This window comes from Lontra canadensis, unplaced genomic scaffold (genome assembly GCF_010015895.1).
Source record: "Lontra canadensis isolate GAN:19392208 unplaced genomic scaffold, GSC_riverotter_1.0 scaffold41, whole genome shotgun sequence".
NCBI lineage: Eukaryota > Metazoa > Chordata > Mammalia > Carnivora > Mustelidae > Lontra > Lontra canadensis.
Window position 1 is genome coordinate 13,985,684 of NW_022631035.1, and position 16,031 is coordinate 14,001,714.

A 16,031-nucleotide genomic window follows, 5' to 3' on the forward strand; every position below is an offset into this window, starting at 1 on the left:
CCATCCCCCATTCCTTTTGTGATTCGACTCTTCAGTAGTGAAATGGCCGGAGGAGGTGGTCAGGAGAAGGAAGAAAACACGGCAGGAATGGCAGGAATGCTGAAATACAGTGCATGTTCCTCTGTTTACGAAATGAGTGAGGAATTTGGCCTGTAATTACCCCTCTGACGAAAAGAATTGCGGAGATATCTTTTGTGTTAATAATACTTCTGTGATCCTATTTGGATAACCACTTCCCTGTTCAGTGTGGCTGTGATTTAGTAATCTTTCCAGAACCTGTTGAAGCTTTGGGGGAGATTTTATTCAGTAGGGTTAGGGTTTATTTTACATAGTTTCTATTGGTAATGAAATTGAACTTTTAATGAAAAAAGGCACAATTTATTTTAGAGTTCTGTGGGATTAATAGAGCTAATTATAAAACGTGGGATTTGCAAGCTGCACTGTCTTTACACTACACACTGTTATAATTCACTGTTGGAAACACTTCATTGAGGCAAGTTAGTCTTGGAGCCCAAGGAGATGTAGTAATGGTATCCGAGCGATTTTGATGTGGCTCATTTGTGCAGGCCAAGCAGCCAGATGTCCAGCAGGGCACGCCGTCCTGTATTTCGTACTGTGCTAGAACTTAAAGACCATCAGACAGATCGCTCTCGCCTATTCAGTACTCGTTTCCTGAGTCGTGAGCCGCATGGTGCTCGCACAGGACCGAGTGAGGTAGATGTTACTGAGGTATCCCAGCGGGGGAGACAGCTGGCCCAGCGAGGTGGACCGAGTTGCCCGAATCCCAAAGCTGGCAAGTGTTGAAACCCAGCATGACGCAGGTATTACGGAAGGCAGTAGGAACTGTTGACTCCGTTTGCCGTCCGTTAAACAAGATTCAGCATTCTCCTAGAAAACATGGAACTTCCTTTTCCCTCTGAAGCTCACGTTCACCACAGTGGGGGGTCTCAGACCCCGGGGTAGGGAGCCTGCGGTTGGCAGGTCCAGGGAGCCTTTGAAATACGAACCCCGCTCTCAGCTCAGACTCACAGAATCAGAATCGCTGAACACAGGACCTGATAGTTTGTGTGTTTTGAAAAAACTTTCTAGATCTGTGATTAAGAACCATCATAAGAGAGCCAACACTACAGACCTAAAGCTCCGTTTGAGGGGTTTTGGCTTAATGGGGATTTCCACTGGCTCATGATTTGTGCGATATTTTAACAGCTCATTATTTGTGGACTTGGAAAGATAGACGTTAATGACTGGAAGGTGAACACCCGGTTAAAACACTGCACACCAGACAGCAATGTCGTCAAGTGGTTCTGGAAGGCCGTGGAGTTTTTTGATGAAGAGCGAAGAGCACGGTTACTTCAGTTTGTGACAGGATCATCTCGAGTGCCTCTGCAGGGCTTCAAAGCTTTACAAGGTAGAGCACGGGTCGGCCTCCAGGGCGGGCTGGCGGGGGGCGTCAGTCAGTATCCGGTTGGGCTTCATTCTGTTTCTGTGGGTAACTCTCTCATCTTGATAGCTTCGTCTCCTTCCTTTCCTTTGTTCCCCTCCCGAGCGCCTTTTCCGCTGGGGTTCAGGTCGCTGCGACCACAGTGATCACTGGGCTCCTGGGTTCATGGTGGGTGCGGCACGCGGGAGGCTGTGGGTGCGGCTCTGCCTTTTCCCAGCCCCTTGCTTTTAGCCTGGGGCGCGCCTTCTGCGGGAGAAGCACGTCTGCTTCCACCTTCCGGTCACAACCGGCCTGACCGCACCCACTCAGGACACCTCCTCACTCTGCTTTCTTCTTCTTCTTCTTCTTTTTTTTTTAAAGCTTTGTTTGTTTGTTTGTTTGTTTTTAAGATTTTATTTATTTATTTGACAGAGATCACAAGCGGGCAGAGAGACAGAGAGAGAGGGAAGCAGGCTCCCCGCTGAGCAGAGAGCCCGATGCGGGGCTCGATCCCAGGACCCTGAGATCATGACCAAAGGCAGAGGCTTAACCCACTGACCCACCCAGGCGCCCCCGTTTTTATTCTTTTAAGAGAAAGAGGCAGCACGAGTTTGTGGAAGCCGTTTCTTGGTCGGGTCCAAGCACGTTCCTTGCTGCGCGGCGTCAGACCATTTGCTTACAAACATCTTCCATTTTTACGACTTGTTTTCTGTGGCATCGCTGTCCAGTTTGGGGATGGGTTGTATCACCACTAAGGACTGTGGCGCTTCCCTGGGTGGCAGTTGCTTCCTTTCGCACTGAAGCTCTTCCCGCGTGGAGCCGCTGCCGCGACGGGGGCGCGTCCCCGGAGCGCGCACTTTGCGCTGTGCTTACGTTCCCTGTTTGGGGCCCTCGCTAGACGCCCCAGATGTGTGCCGGGAAGCTGTGTTTCTGCGCGCACCGGCCGGAGCGTCGTGTGGTCGCTGAGATTTCTTCCACTGAAACTGCTGATCTTTTGCTGTCAGCCAGTTTTGAGGCACGAAACCTAAATTTGCATTTAGGTGGTTCTCTTTTTGAGTGTGTGTATATATTTGATCTTGGATTTGTCCATTTACTTTTCTTCTTATACTTTTGGCACATCGATTTTTTTATTTATTTATTTTTTTTGGTAGAAGATAGAAGTTGGCAAAGGATTTCAATCCTGGAATTTTGCTCAAATTGAAATGCTAGCGTATGAAGGAATCCAGTGTTCTCCAAGGTCGATTCCAGTTTTCAAAACCCAGATTCTTTTCCTCCTGCCCTTGGCAGTTTGTGGTGAAGTCAGCAGTATTCCCATCCCTAGGCCCCGCGGTTTACGTACCAGATTTATTCTGAGATTTCAGAGACTAACACAGTCACGTGACCCACACTGACTTCCTGGCAGGTGCTGCGGGCCCACGACTCTTCACCATTCACCAGATCGATGCCTGCTCCAACAACCTGCCCAAAGCCCACACCTGGTGAGTTGTTTTGGGGGCTTCCCCCATGTCCCTGGGTGTTAGTTTTAAACCGATTTGCGGTTTCATTTGCTGTTCTTAGTACTGAAAGGACCTCTAAAAGGAATAAGCAACTTTTTTTTTTTTTAAGATTTTATTTATTTATTTGACAGAGATCACAAGTAGGCAGAGAGGCAGGTAGAGGGGGGGGGGAAGCAGGCTCCCCACTGAGCAGAGAGCTCGATGTGGGGCTCGATCCCAGGACCCCAAGATCATGACCTGAGCTGAAGGCAGAGGCTTAACCCACTGAGCCACCCAGGCGCCCCAGGAATAAGCAACTTTTAAGTGATTTAAGATTACTCAGAAATTGGTAGGGAAGCCTGAAAGTGGCAGCCTCAGCTTTAGAGAAATATAACTTTTAATTTTCTGTGTGTTGTGAGAAGCGATGTGCCTGAATTCATATAATACTGTGCTTGCTAGGCTAGGCCGGATGACTTTCTCTCAACGAACTGTGTCCATCTGACTTGCTTCTTTACAGCTTTAATCGAATAGACATTCCGCCCTATGAGAGCTATGAAAAGTTATATGAAAAGCTGCTAACAGCCATCGAAGAAACATGTGGGTTTGCTGTGGAATGACAGACTTCAAGGATTTCCCCAGGACTCTATTTATACCCCGACCGCCAGCCTCCTTTCAGCAAAGTTTCGCAGAATGCGGAAATACAGGAAACCCCCCGCCCCTTAAAATTTTTTTAGGACACTGTGAGGGGAAAGGACAAGTTTGAAATTCCTTTTCAAGGGAAAAAAAAAAGGGTCTTTATGCTTTGCCATGAGGCCACACTCAGCTGCTATTTAAAATTAATATCTTGAACCTAAAGAATGCTGACTTTTCCTACATTTCCAGAGTTAGGCAGTATTCTACACTTAAAGACTACTACTATTTTTATAAAAGGTAATCTATTCAAATCGCTCCACAGATTTCAAGTCTCTCAAACATCAAGACAACTTCAGCAGTCGGTACACACGTCACATTTCATTTTGATTGAATACATGATTTTGAATAGCTCCTGTACTTGCTCTTTGTAAAAAAATAAAATTATTTTGAATTATTCTACCTTTGTAAACAATTGGCTAAAGGAATCATTATCTTTAAAAAATTAAGCCATTTACACATTTAATTACATTTTTCTATAGCAAAGCATTATATTTTAAAAGCATTATATGTTCCAACCTAGCTTGAGTGAGTCTTTTGTATATTTTTCAAGTACTAACTTTCTGGAATACAGCCACATTGTTTTGGTTGTCAGATTCCTAATGCAACCATTTAGTCTAAACTAGCTTATTGGATACAGTAAGATGCATTCAGGGGCTCCTTGTTTTTAAGAAACTTTAAAAAAAATCCTAATTTTTTATCTTGAATGAATATGATCAGGTATTTTGGATTTACTTTTCATCTTAAATGGAAATACTGCATTTTTATAGCTCCTCAGATAGTGTAGATGGGATGGGATTTTCATTCTTTTGCTGGGTCAGCTTATCTTTAATATATATACTCTTTCTGTAAACCAAAGTCTCCTATGACAAGTGCACCTAATTTATGTTTTAATTACGGTCTAAGTTTCTATCAAGTAAAACCATCCAGAACCTTTGTTTAGCTGCTCAGGAGCTAAAATTATGACAAAGGAAACATTTTATTCAGCCAGTTTAGAAAATCCTGCTTTTACCTAATAAAATGAAGGTGGGGGTGGGTAGGGGTAGGGCAGGGGGGTAGGATTACTGAAGAAATAGTGATTCTGAATCTCTGGTATAAATTACTTTAGAAGTGAAGAATTCATTTTGGAGGTAAGGGCAGCTCAGTTCGCTTGGTGTTGATCAGCATCTGATTTTGGAATATCCAGATTTAGCTTGCAAGGTGTGTGGCATGTTGCATAGTCCAGAAGGCAACCAAAATTCTGGAGTAAGGGATTGAAAAACTCTGAACTCATGGATGGATTTTGAAATTAAACTATCAGAAATCTGCATATATATATATATACACATATGTATATATGTGTATATATATATTCCCCCCCCCCCCTTACACTGATGTGAATCAGGAAGGGCAAGTTTGGATGAGCTAGCTCTGTTGAAATTTTGCAGCTTAATTATCAAGTAAATAGGCCCTTGGTGTCCTTTTGTTTGGTGGATTGGTTTTCAGTCTGTGTTTGTGAGCCAAGGGGTTCCTCAGAGGTGCCTCAGAAGTAATGGTCTAAGAGAGGAGGGGCAGAGAGGGAGAGGAAAGGCCTAGTCGGTATTTGAGCAGGAGCAGCAGCCTCTAACTGCCGCCCCCACCCCCTTTACCAGAGCAGCTCCCAGTTTCTCTCTTTTGTGTATTGGAATTCCAAGTAAGCTGTCATGGGGTGGGAGGTTTGGGGAGGGGATATAGAAGAAGTGGAAATTTTGCTGTTTAAAAAAAAAAAAAGTCGAGAACTACTTGTGTACTTTTCTAAATATTTGAATTTATTTCATTCAGCCAAATTGGACTGCTCCTTGCAAGCTGGTCATAGTCCTGCCGTGCAGTGGTAACGTGCTTCTGCTGACCCTTTCCTTCGCAGACACTTTGTGTTTTCCTGCTGCATTCTTAGTAGTACCTCAGAACATCTTGAAATGTACAGAAGAGGTTTCTAAACTATTCGGAATCAGCTTTCATGATAGTACCTTACTGGTTGCAGATCCATCTCTTTTATATCATTTAAAGTACTAGTGCAATGTCATCGTGCCTACTCTTAGAATCTTCCAAAAAGTAAGGACATGATGAACACTTTAGCGAAGTCATAACTGACGGCTGCAGTAGTAAATGCTACTATCCTAATGTACAGTAAAGCAGGCTGACACCATCGCTTTTGAGTGCCTTTTTAACTTTATAATAATGACTTAATAGAGCTTTAAAAGAAATCTACCCTAACAGTCTGTGGTATCACTAACATGATTTAAAAGACATGATTTAGATTTCATTTTCAAAATTATGTTCCCCGATGACGTCCAAACAGGTGCTAAGAAGCAAGCAAAACCCCCACCGTGTCGTTGAATCTGGGACTCGCACCTCATGTGTAATGTGAATATTTATTTCCACACGTCCCTCTTAGCCGGGTTCTTTCTCATCCCTCCCTCTAGTCGCGTTATTTCAGATACGTGATGTCACGTTTCCATACAGCGCCTCGCCATCCCGAATGCGTAGTTACGAACAGTGGTTACTTGTAGCGCTCACATGCAGTACGGAGGTGAGTTCTGTTCCGGAGGGTCTAATCTCTTGGTGTAAAGAGTTTTTAATCAGTGCTGTGTATAGTGTACATTTTGTTTTGCACATAGTTTGTTGCCCTGAATGGGTTTTATTTTTACTTTTTTTTTTTTTTCAATTGTTAGCATTTACGGTTCAGAGCACAAAAATTCCTTTAAGTACAATGTAATTTGCTTTATTTCACAACACTAAGTCCGCTTTGAACTTCCAGGCGTCGAACTGGTGGCATTGTTGGGAATCAGAGACAATTCCAGTCCTCTGTGGTTTGCCAGCGCAGCGGCCCCCGCGTCGGTGTTTAAGCGGCTGCGTGGGGCCTGACGGTCTTCTGTTCGGGTGATGATTGTACCAAATGCTGAGTTGTTTTCTTTCTGGATGTAATTAGTTCACTTCATGTAATATTCTCCTTTCTCTCAAACCGACTTTAAAAACAAAGTTTTATCATTTTCATTGTATTTGTATTTATTACAGAGTGTTTTAGCTTTGATATTCTTTGTATTTTCACTCAGTTGTTACATGAGCTTTATCAATAACATCTGTATAAATGGTTTTTAAAAATTAACTATGTATGTGCCCATGCCGCAGTTGAGCAATAAAATGAATGCTGTTTGCACTGTCACAGCATCAAAGTTTTTAAAGAATATTGAGTTTATAATGAATTAATTGTTCTGATAAAACGTCGCGACTGGCTTTATTGAGAGTGACGGCAGGTGAGCCATCAGGCGAGAAGTTTATGAAGATTCACCTGCCTGCCTCAGGGGTCGCCTCCGTCCCACTGCAGAGCCCCAGAGCGCTCCAGCAGCCCCCTGTCCCCCGGCAGAGCAGGTTGGTTGGCCGCTGGGGGCTGCTGGGAGGCCTGTGGGGAGGGATGGGGGGGGCTGCTCCAGGCTCCCTGAAGGGCTCCCCGGGGGCGGCGTGCTGGCCAGACGGTGTCCATCGGGGCTCCGGTGGCCCGAGCAGCGGGGGGGCCGCCTCTGCTACCTTGCTGTCGAGCCGTAAAATCCTCAAAAGGAGAAACCCGTTAGGTTTTTCCAAGAAACCAAGACTTCAGGGTCCATGATTCACAGCTCTGTAAGTGATGGTGGACGAAAGTGCAGCTAAATGCAGTAGAAAAAGGACTGGCTGCGATGTTTCTTCATCCAGAGCACAGCCTGTGTCAGTCTGTCCTGCGGCACAGGCCGCGCAGAATGTCGGGGACCGCTGGGAGGAGGTAGCAGCGGAATAAAACCCAGGAAGTGTTTTTTATAGCCTTTTGAAATATTTTTTGCTTGGTCTCACGTTGCCGTATTTACTGGTTATTACCTGAAATTTGTAGTGTTAGTACATTATGGATTTTAGTATTTTTATAATCTATGAATTGCCCGAAGTTTTGATTTGATATGTTGTTTTCCTGCTGTGTGGCTGCCTGAAAGGTCTGGCTCTTTGTTCTAATGTAGATTAATTTGGTAGCCGCTGTGCTCATTTGTACCGTGTGTCCCAGACGCTTACAGTTAGGATAATACAACAGAGCAGGAGACTTGTTAACAGGATGAAGAGAATTATACAGGGAAAAGGCTTACATTCCTACGTTAACACTCTTAGCAAACCAGACAAGCCAGACTTTAATTTTTTAAAGTTTTTTTTTCTTTTTTTTTTTTAACAGATTAGAGAGGCGAGCATGGGAGGGAGGGGCAGAGGGAGAGGAATGAAGAATCCTGAGCAGACTCCACACTGTGTGGGGAGCCCAGTGGGGCCTTGATCACACAAGAGCTGGATGCTTAACTGACTGTGCCACCCAGGCACCCAGAGATTTTTTGTTTTTAAGTAATCTGTACACCCAGCATGGGGCTCGAACTTAAAATTCCGAGATTGAGAGTCACATGCTCTTCTGAGCCTGCCAGGTGCCCCAAGGTTAAATTTTTTTTTTCTTTAGTAATTTATTTTTTAAAGTAATCTTTTTACTCAGTGTGGCGCTTAAACTCCCAACCCAGAAATGAAGTCACATGCTCTACTGACTGAGCCAGTTAGGTGCCCCAACAAGCCAGATTTTAAAGTTCCGTTTTATTAGGTCTTTGCCCTATGACTTTTGTTCATTCAGCAGATACCTACTGTGCTCCTACTGTGTGTCAGGCTCTGTACTAGGGATGGGCCTAGTTGCTAGGGATATGGCTTCTTCCTCGTGCTTGTGTTCATTATGCAGTGGCTGCATTTCCAAGGTGAGGATTTTCTGGCGGTGAGGGAAAGGAGCTGAAGCACTCATTCTTGCTGTTAGCCTACTTTTGTGCATATTTGGGCTGTGACTTATCTAGGTTAACAATTGGTCTATGAGCTGTAAACCCCACTTCTGTCTCCCTTGAAGTGTTTTGTAAGTGAAGAAAGGGGGGGCCAGCTGTAGCGGTTCATCGGGTGGGTGAGGGACCCCCCAGGATACTTCTCCTTATGATGTTCTTTCAGTACAGGAGAAAGACGGAAACGCGCATCAGACTCAACCCTTCAGACCACTCGCTTCTCCCAGACACGATGCTGGCATGGCAAGGAGGTGGAGAACCATCGAGACCGAAGGGCAACGTTTTTTTTTAAAAATTGAGGTGTGTCTGACATACTCCGTTGCAGTTGTGCAAGTTAATGATTTGGTACGCGTAGATGTTGCAGGCTGACCACCACAGTAAGGTCTAGTGTAACAGCCATCACCATGTACAGTTAGAACATTTTTTTCATGTGATGAGAACTTGGAAGATCTACTCTAGTAGCCGCTCTCAGATATGCAGTGCAGTACGAACCGTAGACGCCGCGCCGTACATTACAGCCCTGTGACTTCTTTGTAACTCTGAGTTTGTACCTTTTGGCCCCTTCCGCCCACTTCACAACTGCCTATCTTTTTTCTCTGCGAGCTCCGTTTTTAGATTCCACATGTGAGATAATGGTATTAGTCTTTCTCTGCCATACTTCTCTTAGCACAACACCCTTACGGCATTTTGTTGTTGTTGTTGTTGAATGGCTGAGTAATACTGCATTGTATATGCTTTTTTTTTTAAAGATTTTATTTAGTTATTTATTTAGTTATTTATTTGACAGAGATCACAAGTAGGCAGAGAGGCAGGCAGAGAGAGAGAGGAGGAAGCAGGCTCCCCGCTGAGCAGAGAGCCCGATGCGGGGCTCGATCCCAGGATCCTGGGATCATGACCTGAGCCGAAGGCAGAGGCTTTAACCCACTGAGCCACCCAGGCGCCCCTGTATATGCTTTCTTATGGACACTGAAGTTTTCTTATCTTGGCTATTGTAAATAATGCAATGAACATGGGGGCGCATGTATCTTTTCCAGTTAGTGTTTTCAGAAGTGGAATTGCTGAGACATATACTAATTCTCGTTTTAAAAACTTTTTTAAAGATTTTTTTTTAAAGACTTATTTTAGAGAGTGAGCTGGGGAGGGACAGAGGGAGAGAGAGAAAGATCCTCAAGCAGACTCCCCACTGAGCATGGAGTCCCACTTGGTTCTCGGTCCCGGGACCCTGACATCCTACCTGAGCTGAAACCAAGTCAGACACTTGACTGAGCCACCCAGGGGCCCCGTCTACTTTGAATTTTTTTCAAGAACCTCCATATTGTTTTCCAGTGTGATCGCCCCAGCTTACATTCCCACAAACAATGCACAAAGGGTTCCCTTTCATCTACCTCTTCCCAACACCTGTTTTTGATAATAGCCATTTTAACAGGTGTGAGGTGGTTTTGATTCACATTTCCCTGTTGATTAGTGATGCTGAGCACTTTTTCATGTACCTGTTGGCCGTTTTGTGTGTCATCTTTGGAAAAATGACTATTCAGTTCCTCTGCCCATTTAATTGAATAGGTTTTGTGGGTTTTTTTGTTTTGCTATTGAGTTGTACTTTATTTTTATTTATATTTATGAATGAGGTGGGGAGAGGGACAGAGGCAAGGAGGGAGAGAATCTTAAGCAGGCTTCATGCCCAGCACAGAGCCTGACTCGGGGCTCGATCTCACAACCCTGAGATTATGACCGGAGCTAAAATCAAGAGTCGGACGCTTAACCAACTGAGCCACAAAGGTGTTCCAAGGTATATGAATTCTTAATATATCTTGGCTCTTAACCCCTTGTTAGTAGCTCATTTGCTGAGATTTTATCCCTATTCCATAGGTTATCTTTTCATTTCATTGATGGTTTCCTTTGTCATGCAGAAGTGTTGAGTTCGGTAGAGTCCCTCCCACTTGTTATTTTTACTTTTAGTATCAAATCCAAAAAAATCATCAGTAAGACCAATGTCAAGGAACTTACCACCTATGTTTTCTTCTAGAAGCTTTGAAGTTTTTAAATCCTTGGAAGTTAATTTTTGTGTATAAGATAGTGGTTCAGTATCATCTTTCACAGGTGGCTGTCCTGTTTTCCCAACACCGTTTGTTGAAGAGACTCTCCTTTCCCTATTGTATGTTCTTGGCTCACCTGTAAATTAATCAACCTTGTATGTGTAGGTTTATTTCTGGGCTCTCTTCTGTTCCGCTGAACTGTGTGTGCTTCTGTGCTGATACCATACCGTTTTATTACAGCTTTGTCGTACAGTTTGAAATCGGGGAGCATGATGCTTACAGCTTTGCTCTTCAGAGGGCAACGTTTTATTTTACTTTAAAATTATTTTTCTTCCACGTTTTTATTTATATTCTAGTTAACATATAGTAATATAATCATTTCAGTAGAATTTAGTGATTCCTCACACATAACACCCAGTACTCATCATATGTAACAAGTGCCCTCCTTAATACCCTCCACCCATTTGTAGCCCATCCCTCCACCCACCTCCCCTCCAGCAACTTTCTATCCTTAAGAGTCTCTTATGGTTTGCCTCCCTCTCTCTTCTCCAGAGGGCAAAGTTTTATTTTAAGATTTTTATTTATTTGACAGCACAGTAGGCAGAGGGGCAGGCAGAAAGAGAGGGGAAGAAGCAGGCTCCCCGCTGAGCAGAGAGCCCGATTCGAGGCTTGATCTCAGGACCCCGGGATCATGACCTGAGCCGAAGGCAGAGGCTTTAACCCACTGAGCCACCCAGGTGCCCCCAGAGGGCAAAGTTTTAAAGGCAGTTTGGGTTTAATCTTTTTTTAAGACAAGAACTGGTCATAGCAATCAAATTAGCCGGGTCATGTAGTCTGAACGGCTTGAAATGCGAGATGAAACATGCACATATGCTCATCACCGTGCTACTGTCTACGTGCCCTAATGGGAGCCTCTCTTCTCCCCTCCAGTCCTTCCCTGGTGTCCTGTGCCACTCTCTGGCTTTGATCAGCAAAGCCCCCATATCCTCAGCTACTCTTGGCCTTCACTAAAGCTGAAGTCTCCCTTTCCATGGAAGGTGTCACACCCTGCTGGGTTTGGGTGTTTCTCCCCCTCACACTCCTTCAGAGCAGAAACAGGGCCAGTGTACTCGTTCACGTCCAGTCCACTGTGCCTCCTTTCCACCCGCAAAGCGCTAGTGCTTCCTGAGGCCTGTACCTTCTGGCCTGCCACTCTCTGCCTCTTCTCACGCAGTCCTTGGCCAACAGAAGCCATAGACACGATTTCTCATCCTCCCGCCACCAGATGAAACATCTCCACCCATTTACACAGTATCTTAAAAGATTTAACCCCAGCTCCCACCTCTGATGACAAGCCCACACCTAGCGCTTCTCTGAATTAGAGATTTTTATAGTTTTTACTGAACTACAGCAACAGGCTTCAGGAGCTGGCTGCTCAAGCAAGGCTTGTTACTCTAGTGCAACTCCGACCAGTGAATGTGTGCCTTATCCCCCCTCCTAAGTCATAAATTCAAAGTGGTATACTTGGAGAAAATGATTTTTATTTAAAAAAATTACGTCATAAAAAGTATTGGAGTGAATATATAAGTAAGGCATATAGAAATGAGTGTCCTGGTTTAGACTCTTTACTGGCTCAGCTCTAGCTCTCTCCTAGTCAAGGCTTCCAGAAAGCACTTATAAAATTGGGCCTCAGAGGAAGGGATTCTTACTGTACTGAAAAGAAGCCAGATGAAGCCGAGCTCTGAAGCGCTCAGCTTCTAATTCCCGGAAGAAAGAGTCCTCGTCGTTCTGGGTTATCATGTGCTGTAGTTGCTGAATTTCCTTCTCCATCTTCGATCTCAGCTCCCTCTTCACCTTATACAATGTCTAAAAGAGAACTCGGGTCATCCTGCTAGTAACAACATTTGTCCAGGCCCCTGTCCATTTTTTTTTGTAAAGATTTTATTTATTTATTTGACAGAGAGAGATCACAAGTAGGCAGAGAGGCAGGCAGAGAGAGAGGGGGAAGCAGGCTCCCCGCTGAGCAGAGAGCCCGATGCGGGGCTCGATCCCAGAACCCTGAGATCATGACCTGAGCTGAAGGCAGAGGCTTAACCCACTGAGCCACCCAGGCACTGCCCCCCACCCGCCCGGTCCATTTTTATTCCCCCTTTACCTTCCAGCTCCTCAAGCTTCTGCAATTTTAATAACTTAGCAGTCCTTCTTACAGAGACTGAACAAGTCAAGTTAACACACGATAAATCTTACTTACAGGATTAACCATAGAATAAATGTTTGGGATCACAGATGTAATACAGTTGTTTTCTAGTTCTTAAAAATGTAAATCAATGATTTCTATCTTGTTAATTATTACCTGGGCCTGGGATTTCTCTCTGGCTTTGAGTTCCTGACGTTCTTGTGATATGGCTTCTGCCAGCAATGAAAACTGTGGGTAGAAAGGAAAAAAACCCGAATGTTTATCCTGTAGCCCAAATTTAACAATTATGATATATAATGTTCAGACTTAAAATCTTTATTTTAAAAGAAATAGGGTAATAGAGTGTGTACTGTGGCCAAGTACTACCTTATCATGAATGGTCAGTCTGACCAGTGTAGTGACAGGCTGAGTTACTCTGTGGAGGTTTTTCATAAAATAGAGTAAGCTGATTTTTGACACAAGGTGGTCAGGATGCAGCACATGAGAATGTGAACCAGCAACTGTGAGCTCACCTGGTCTTTATAGTAGTTCTCCATCGAGTCTAGTTCATTCTGGTGCTGTATCTTCTGTTCAGCTCGTTTTTCTCTGGCATAGTTTCTTAGGTCTCGTAATCTTTGCTTTTGAATTTGTAAACCTTCTTCAAACAATTTCTTAAATATCTGTCGTTTAGTTAGAAAAATAAAGTTATGCTGAACTTTCATAGAGGAATTAGAAGCATTTTGTCCAATTATACTGACTGTATTTCACAAAGTTTTGTGTTTTTTTTTTTAAATTTTATTCATTTGACAGAGAGAAAAGCCAGAGGGAACACAAGCAGGGGGAGTGGGAGAGGGAGAAGCAGGCTTCCCGCAGAGCAGGGAGCCTGATGCGGGGCTCGATCCCACGACCCTGGGATCCCACGACCCTGGGATCCCACGACCTGAGCCGAAGGCAGACGTTTAACGGCTGAGCCACCCAGGTGTCCCTCTATTTCACAGTTTTAAGTAACAGCTTTACTGAGCTATAATCCACATACCACAAAATTCACACTTTTAAGAGGTAGAATTCAACAGATTTTTATATATTCAGAATTGTGCAACCATCACCATCACTTCAGAAAGAAGCCCTATACCCATCAGAAGTCACTCACCCACCCACTGCAACCACTAAAATACTTTCTGTATCTCTAAATTTGCCTAATCTGGATTATTTCTTAAAATCACAAAATATGTGGCCTTTTGTATCTGGCTTCTTTCACTTGCCATGTTTTCAAGGTTCATTCGTTTTTATGGCCACATAATACCTTGATATGGGACTATCACATTTTGTTTATCCATCAGTTGATGAGCCTTTGAGGGTTTTTTTCCTCTTTTTGCGTTTTATAAATAAAGCTGCTATAGGTTACTGTACACAGGTTATTTGTGTGGCTGTATGCCTAAAAGTGAAATTACGGTCACAGGGTAGCCAGGCTAATGTTCTGACGAACTGGCAGACTGCGATCGAAAGTGGCTGCACCATTCTGCCAGCCTTGCATGACGGCTGTAACTTCTCTGTATCCTTGCCAACACCTGACTTTTTTTTTTTTTTTTTAACCATTTTAGTGAGTGGTTTCCCATTGTGGTTTTTATTTGTACTTCCTTAATAACCAGTGGTGTTTAGCATCCTTTCCTGTATTCCCAAAATTCAATTCTCAAGCAGCCACATATACAGTGAAAGAACCTGAGCCAGAGAAAAAACAAATGGTGCATTTACACATGTGCACAACCGAGGTGAGGTGGTTATCCTCGAACAGGGCTGGAGGAAAACAAATTACTCACAGAAGGTAGATATGCCCACTGTCCTTACAGCCATGCTGTCATTAGTCAGCGGTGTTACCTTAGTCAAGTTATATAACCTCTCAAAGCCTCAGTATCCTCTAGAAATGAGGATGACAGTAGTATGCCTGTTAACTGCAATTACCTTAATGTTTTACTCTAGAGATGTAATTTACTGCCAGTTTGGAATCCCAAAAGATTAAGCATTTCAGCCTGATTAGGGTGGGAGAACAAATACTGTGGGGAAATACTTCACTGAGCATTCGTCCTACACTCCTTTCCCGGTTTTATGTGGAATCCAGGTCATCTAGTCACACTTTAAATCCCTGTCCCTTCTAACACATTCTCAAACCCCTAGAAGCAGTTGCACTGGAGGACACATATAGGAGGTTAGAGGGAATGAGGGCACCAGAGACTGGGAGCAGACTGGGATGTACCATGCAGATAACAAAATGAGGCATGGACAAGTTGAAACTCTCGCAGCCGGCACTTCAGGACTTACATTTGGGTTATGGATGCAAATTGGGACAGGAGTCACAAAGAAGGTAGTCCTGAAAGCTAACAGATAAAATTCACCCTTTTGACAGGGTTACATAAAAAGCTGTATTTATGGGGCACCTGGGTGGCTGTTGGTTAAGCATCTGACCTCTGATTTTTGGCTCAGGTCATGATCTTGGGGTCATGAGATGGAGCCCCACGTCGGGCTCGGAGCTCAGTGGGGAGTCTGCTTGAGATTCTCTCTCCCTCTGCCCCTCCCCCTCGCTCACTCCCTCACCCTCTCTCTCTAAAATAGATCAATCGATCTTCAAAACAAAAGAAACCTGTATTTACCATTTCTTCCCGGGTCCTCATTCGCATCATTTTTGCACGCAGCTGAACTCTGTAATCATCGTAGTATTTTCGGGCACGGACGATCTGCTGCCGATTTTCTGTAATCTTTGACTGTGCCAACTTCTGCCTATGAATGCGGTCCTTGAAGTCTTGCTGAGAAAGGGAAAGTGAAAAAGAGGTAGTAAGGACAAGAGGAAGACAGACTATGGCATTCTTAGCTGCCCCACTCCCCATCACAAAGTCTTCGAGGAGTGAGCCAAGCATGCGGGGCCAGTGGCCTAATACATGGGCAGAGACTCTGACAAAATGTCAGCCCCCAGAAGCCTTCCAGCCGTTGGTAGGGTCATCACCAGTCCAGAAGGCTGCCCCAATGAGCCATGACTGCTGTACACAATCTTGGTGGACTTGCACATCTCATCTCCCGTGTCCCCTAGGGGGTCGCCTAAAGCCACACCCAGATGCAAGCTTAAAAGGAGTAGAAAAAAGCCATTCTGACTTTCAAGCAAAGTTTGAGTTATACCAAGAGTATTTATGTCAAAACTAAGGAAATTAGTATCTTACAAAGTAGTGAAAATGAAACAAGGCCATGTGCATAAAGCCCCTCAACAAGGTATCCAGGCAGATGCTTGTTTTCTTTTCCCCGAAAGTACCAGATGCAGATTTTCAGAGAGCTTCCCCTTCTTTAAAGGTCTGAAATTGTTTAGTAGTATACTTCTCACTGCTTATCTCAACCAAGAATTTTAAAATCCCTTCTTCCAACATACTGTCTTTGACCTCTGTCCTC

The 16,031-nt window shown here is 44.1% G+C and overlaps 2 protein-coding genes across 5 annotated transcripts in view; one reads left to right on the plus strand and one right to left on the minus strand.

Annotated features, from left to right (window-relative positions):
* Positions 1 to 3,985, plus strand: part of SMURF2 (SMAD specific E3 ubiquitin protein ligase 2) — a 121,510-nt gene extending 117,525 nt beyond the window's left edge. The window contains exons 17-19 of the mRNA XM_032870820.1: positions 1,207 to 1,408; positions 2,823 to 2,898; positions 3,413 to 3,985. Of these exons, the coding sequence (XP_032726711.1) occupies positions 1,207 to 1,408; positions 2,823 to 2,898; positions 3,413 to 3,512 (378 nt within the window). The 3' untranslated portion in view covers positions 3,513 to 3,985. The remainder of the gene's footprint in view (positions 1 to 1,206; positions 1,409 to 2,822; positions 2,899 to 3,412) is intronic.
* Positions 3,986 to 11,947: 7,962 nt separating this feature from the next.
* The window catches only part of CEP95 (centrosomal protein 95), a 40,921-nt gene continuing 36,837 nt past the window's right edge, over positions 11,948 to 16,031 (minus strand). For all 4 annotated transcript variants that reach the window (XM_032870823.1, XM_032870824.1, XM_032870826.1 and 1 more), the window contains 4 exons: positions 15,248 to 15,400; positions 13,136 to 13,282; positions 12,780 to 12,851; positions 11,948 to 12,292 (listed from right to left, as the gene is read on the minus strand). In XM_032870823.1, the coding sequence (XP_032726714.1) occupies positions 12,116 to 12,292; positions 12,780 to 12,851; positions 13,136 to 13,282; positions 15,248 to 15,400 (549 nt within the window). In that variant the 3' untranslated portion in view covers positions 11,948 to 12,115. The remainder of the gene's footprint in view (positions 12,293 to 12,779; positions 12,852 to 13,135; positions 13,283 to 15,247; positions 15,401 to 16,031) is intronic.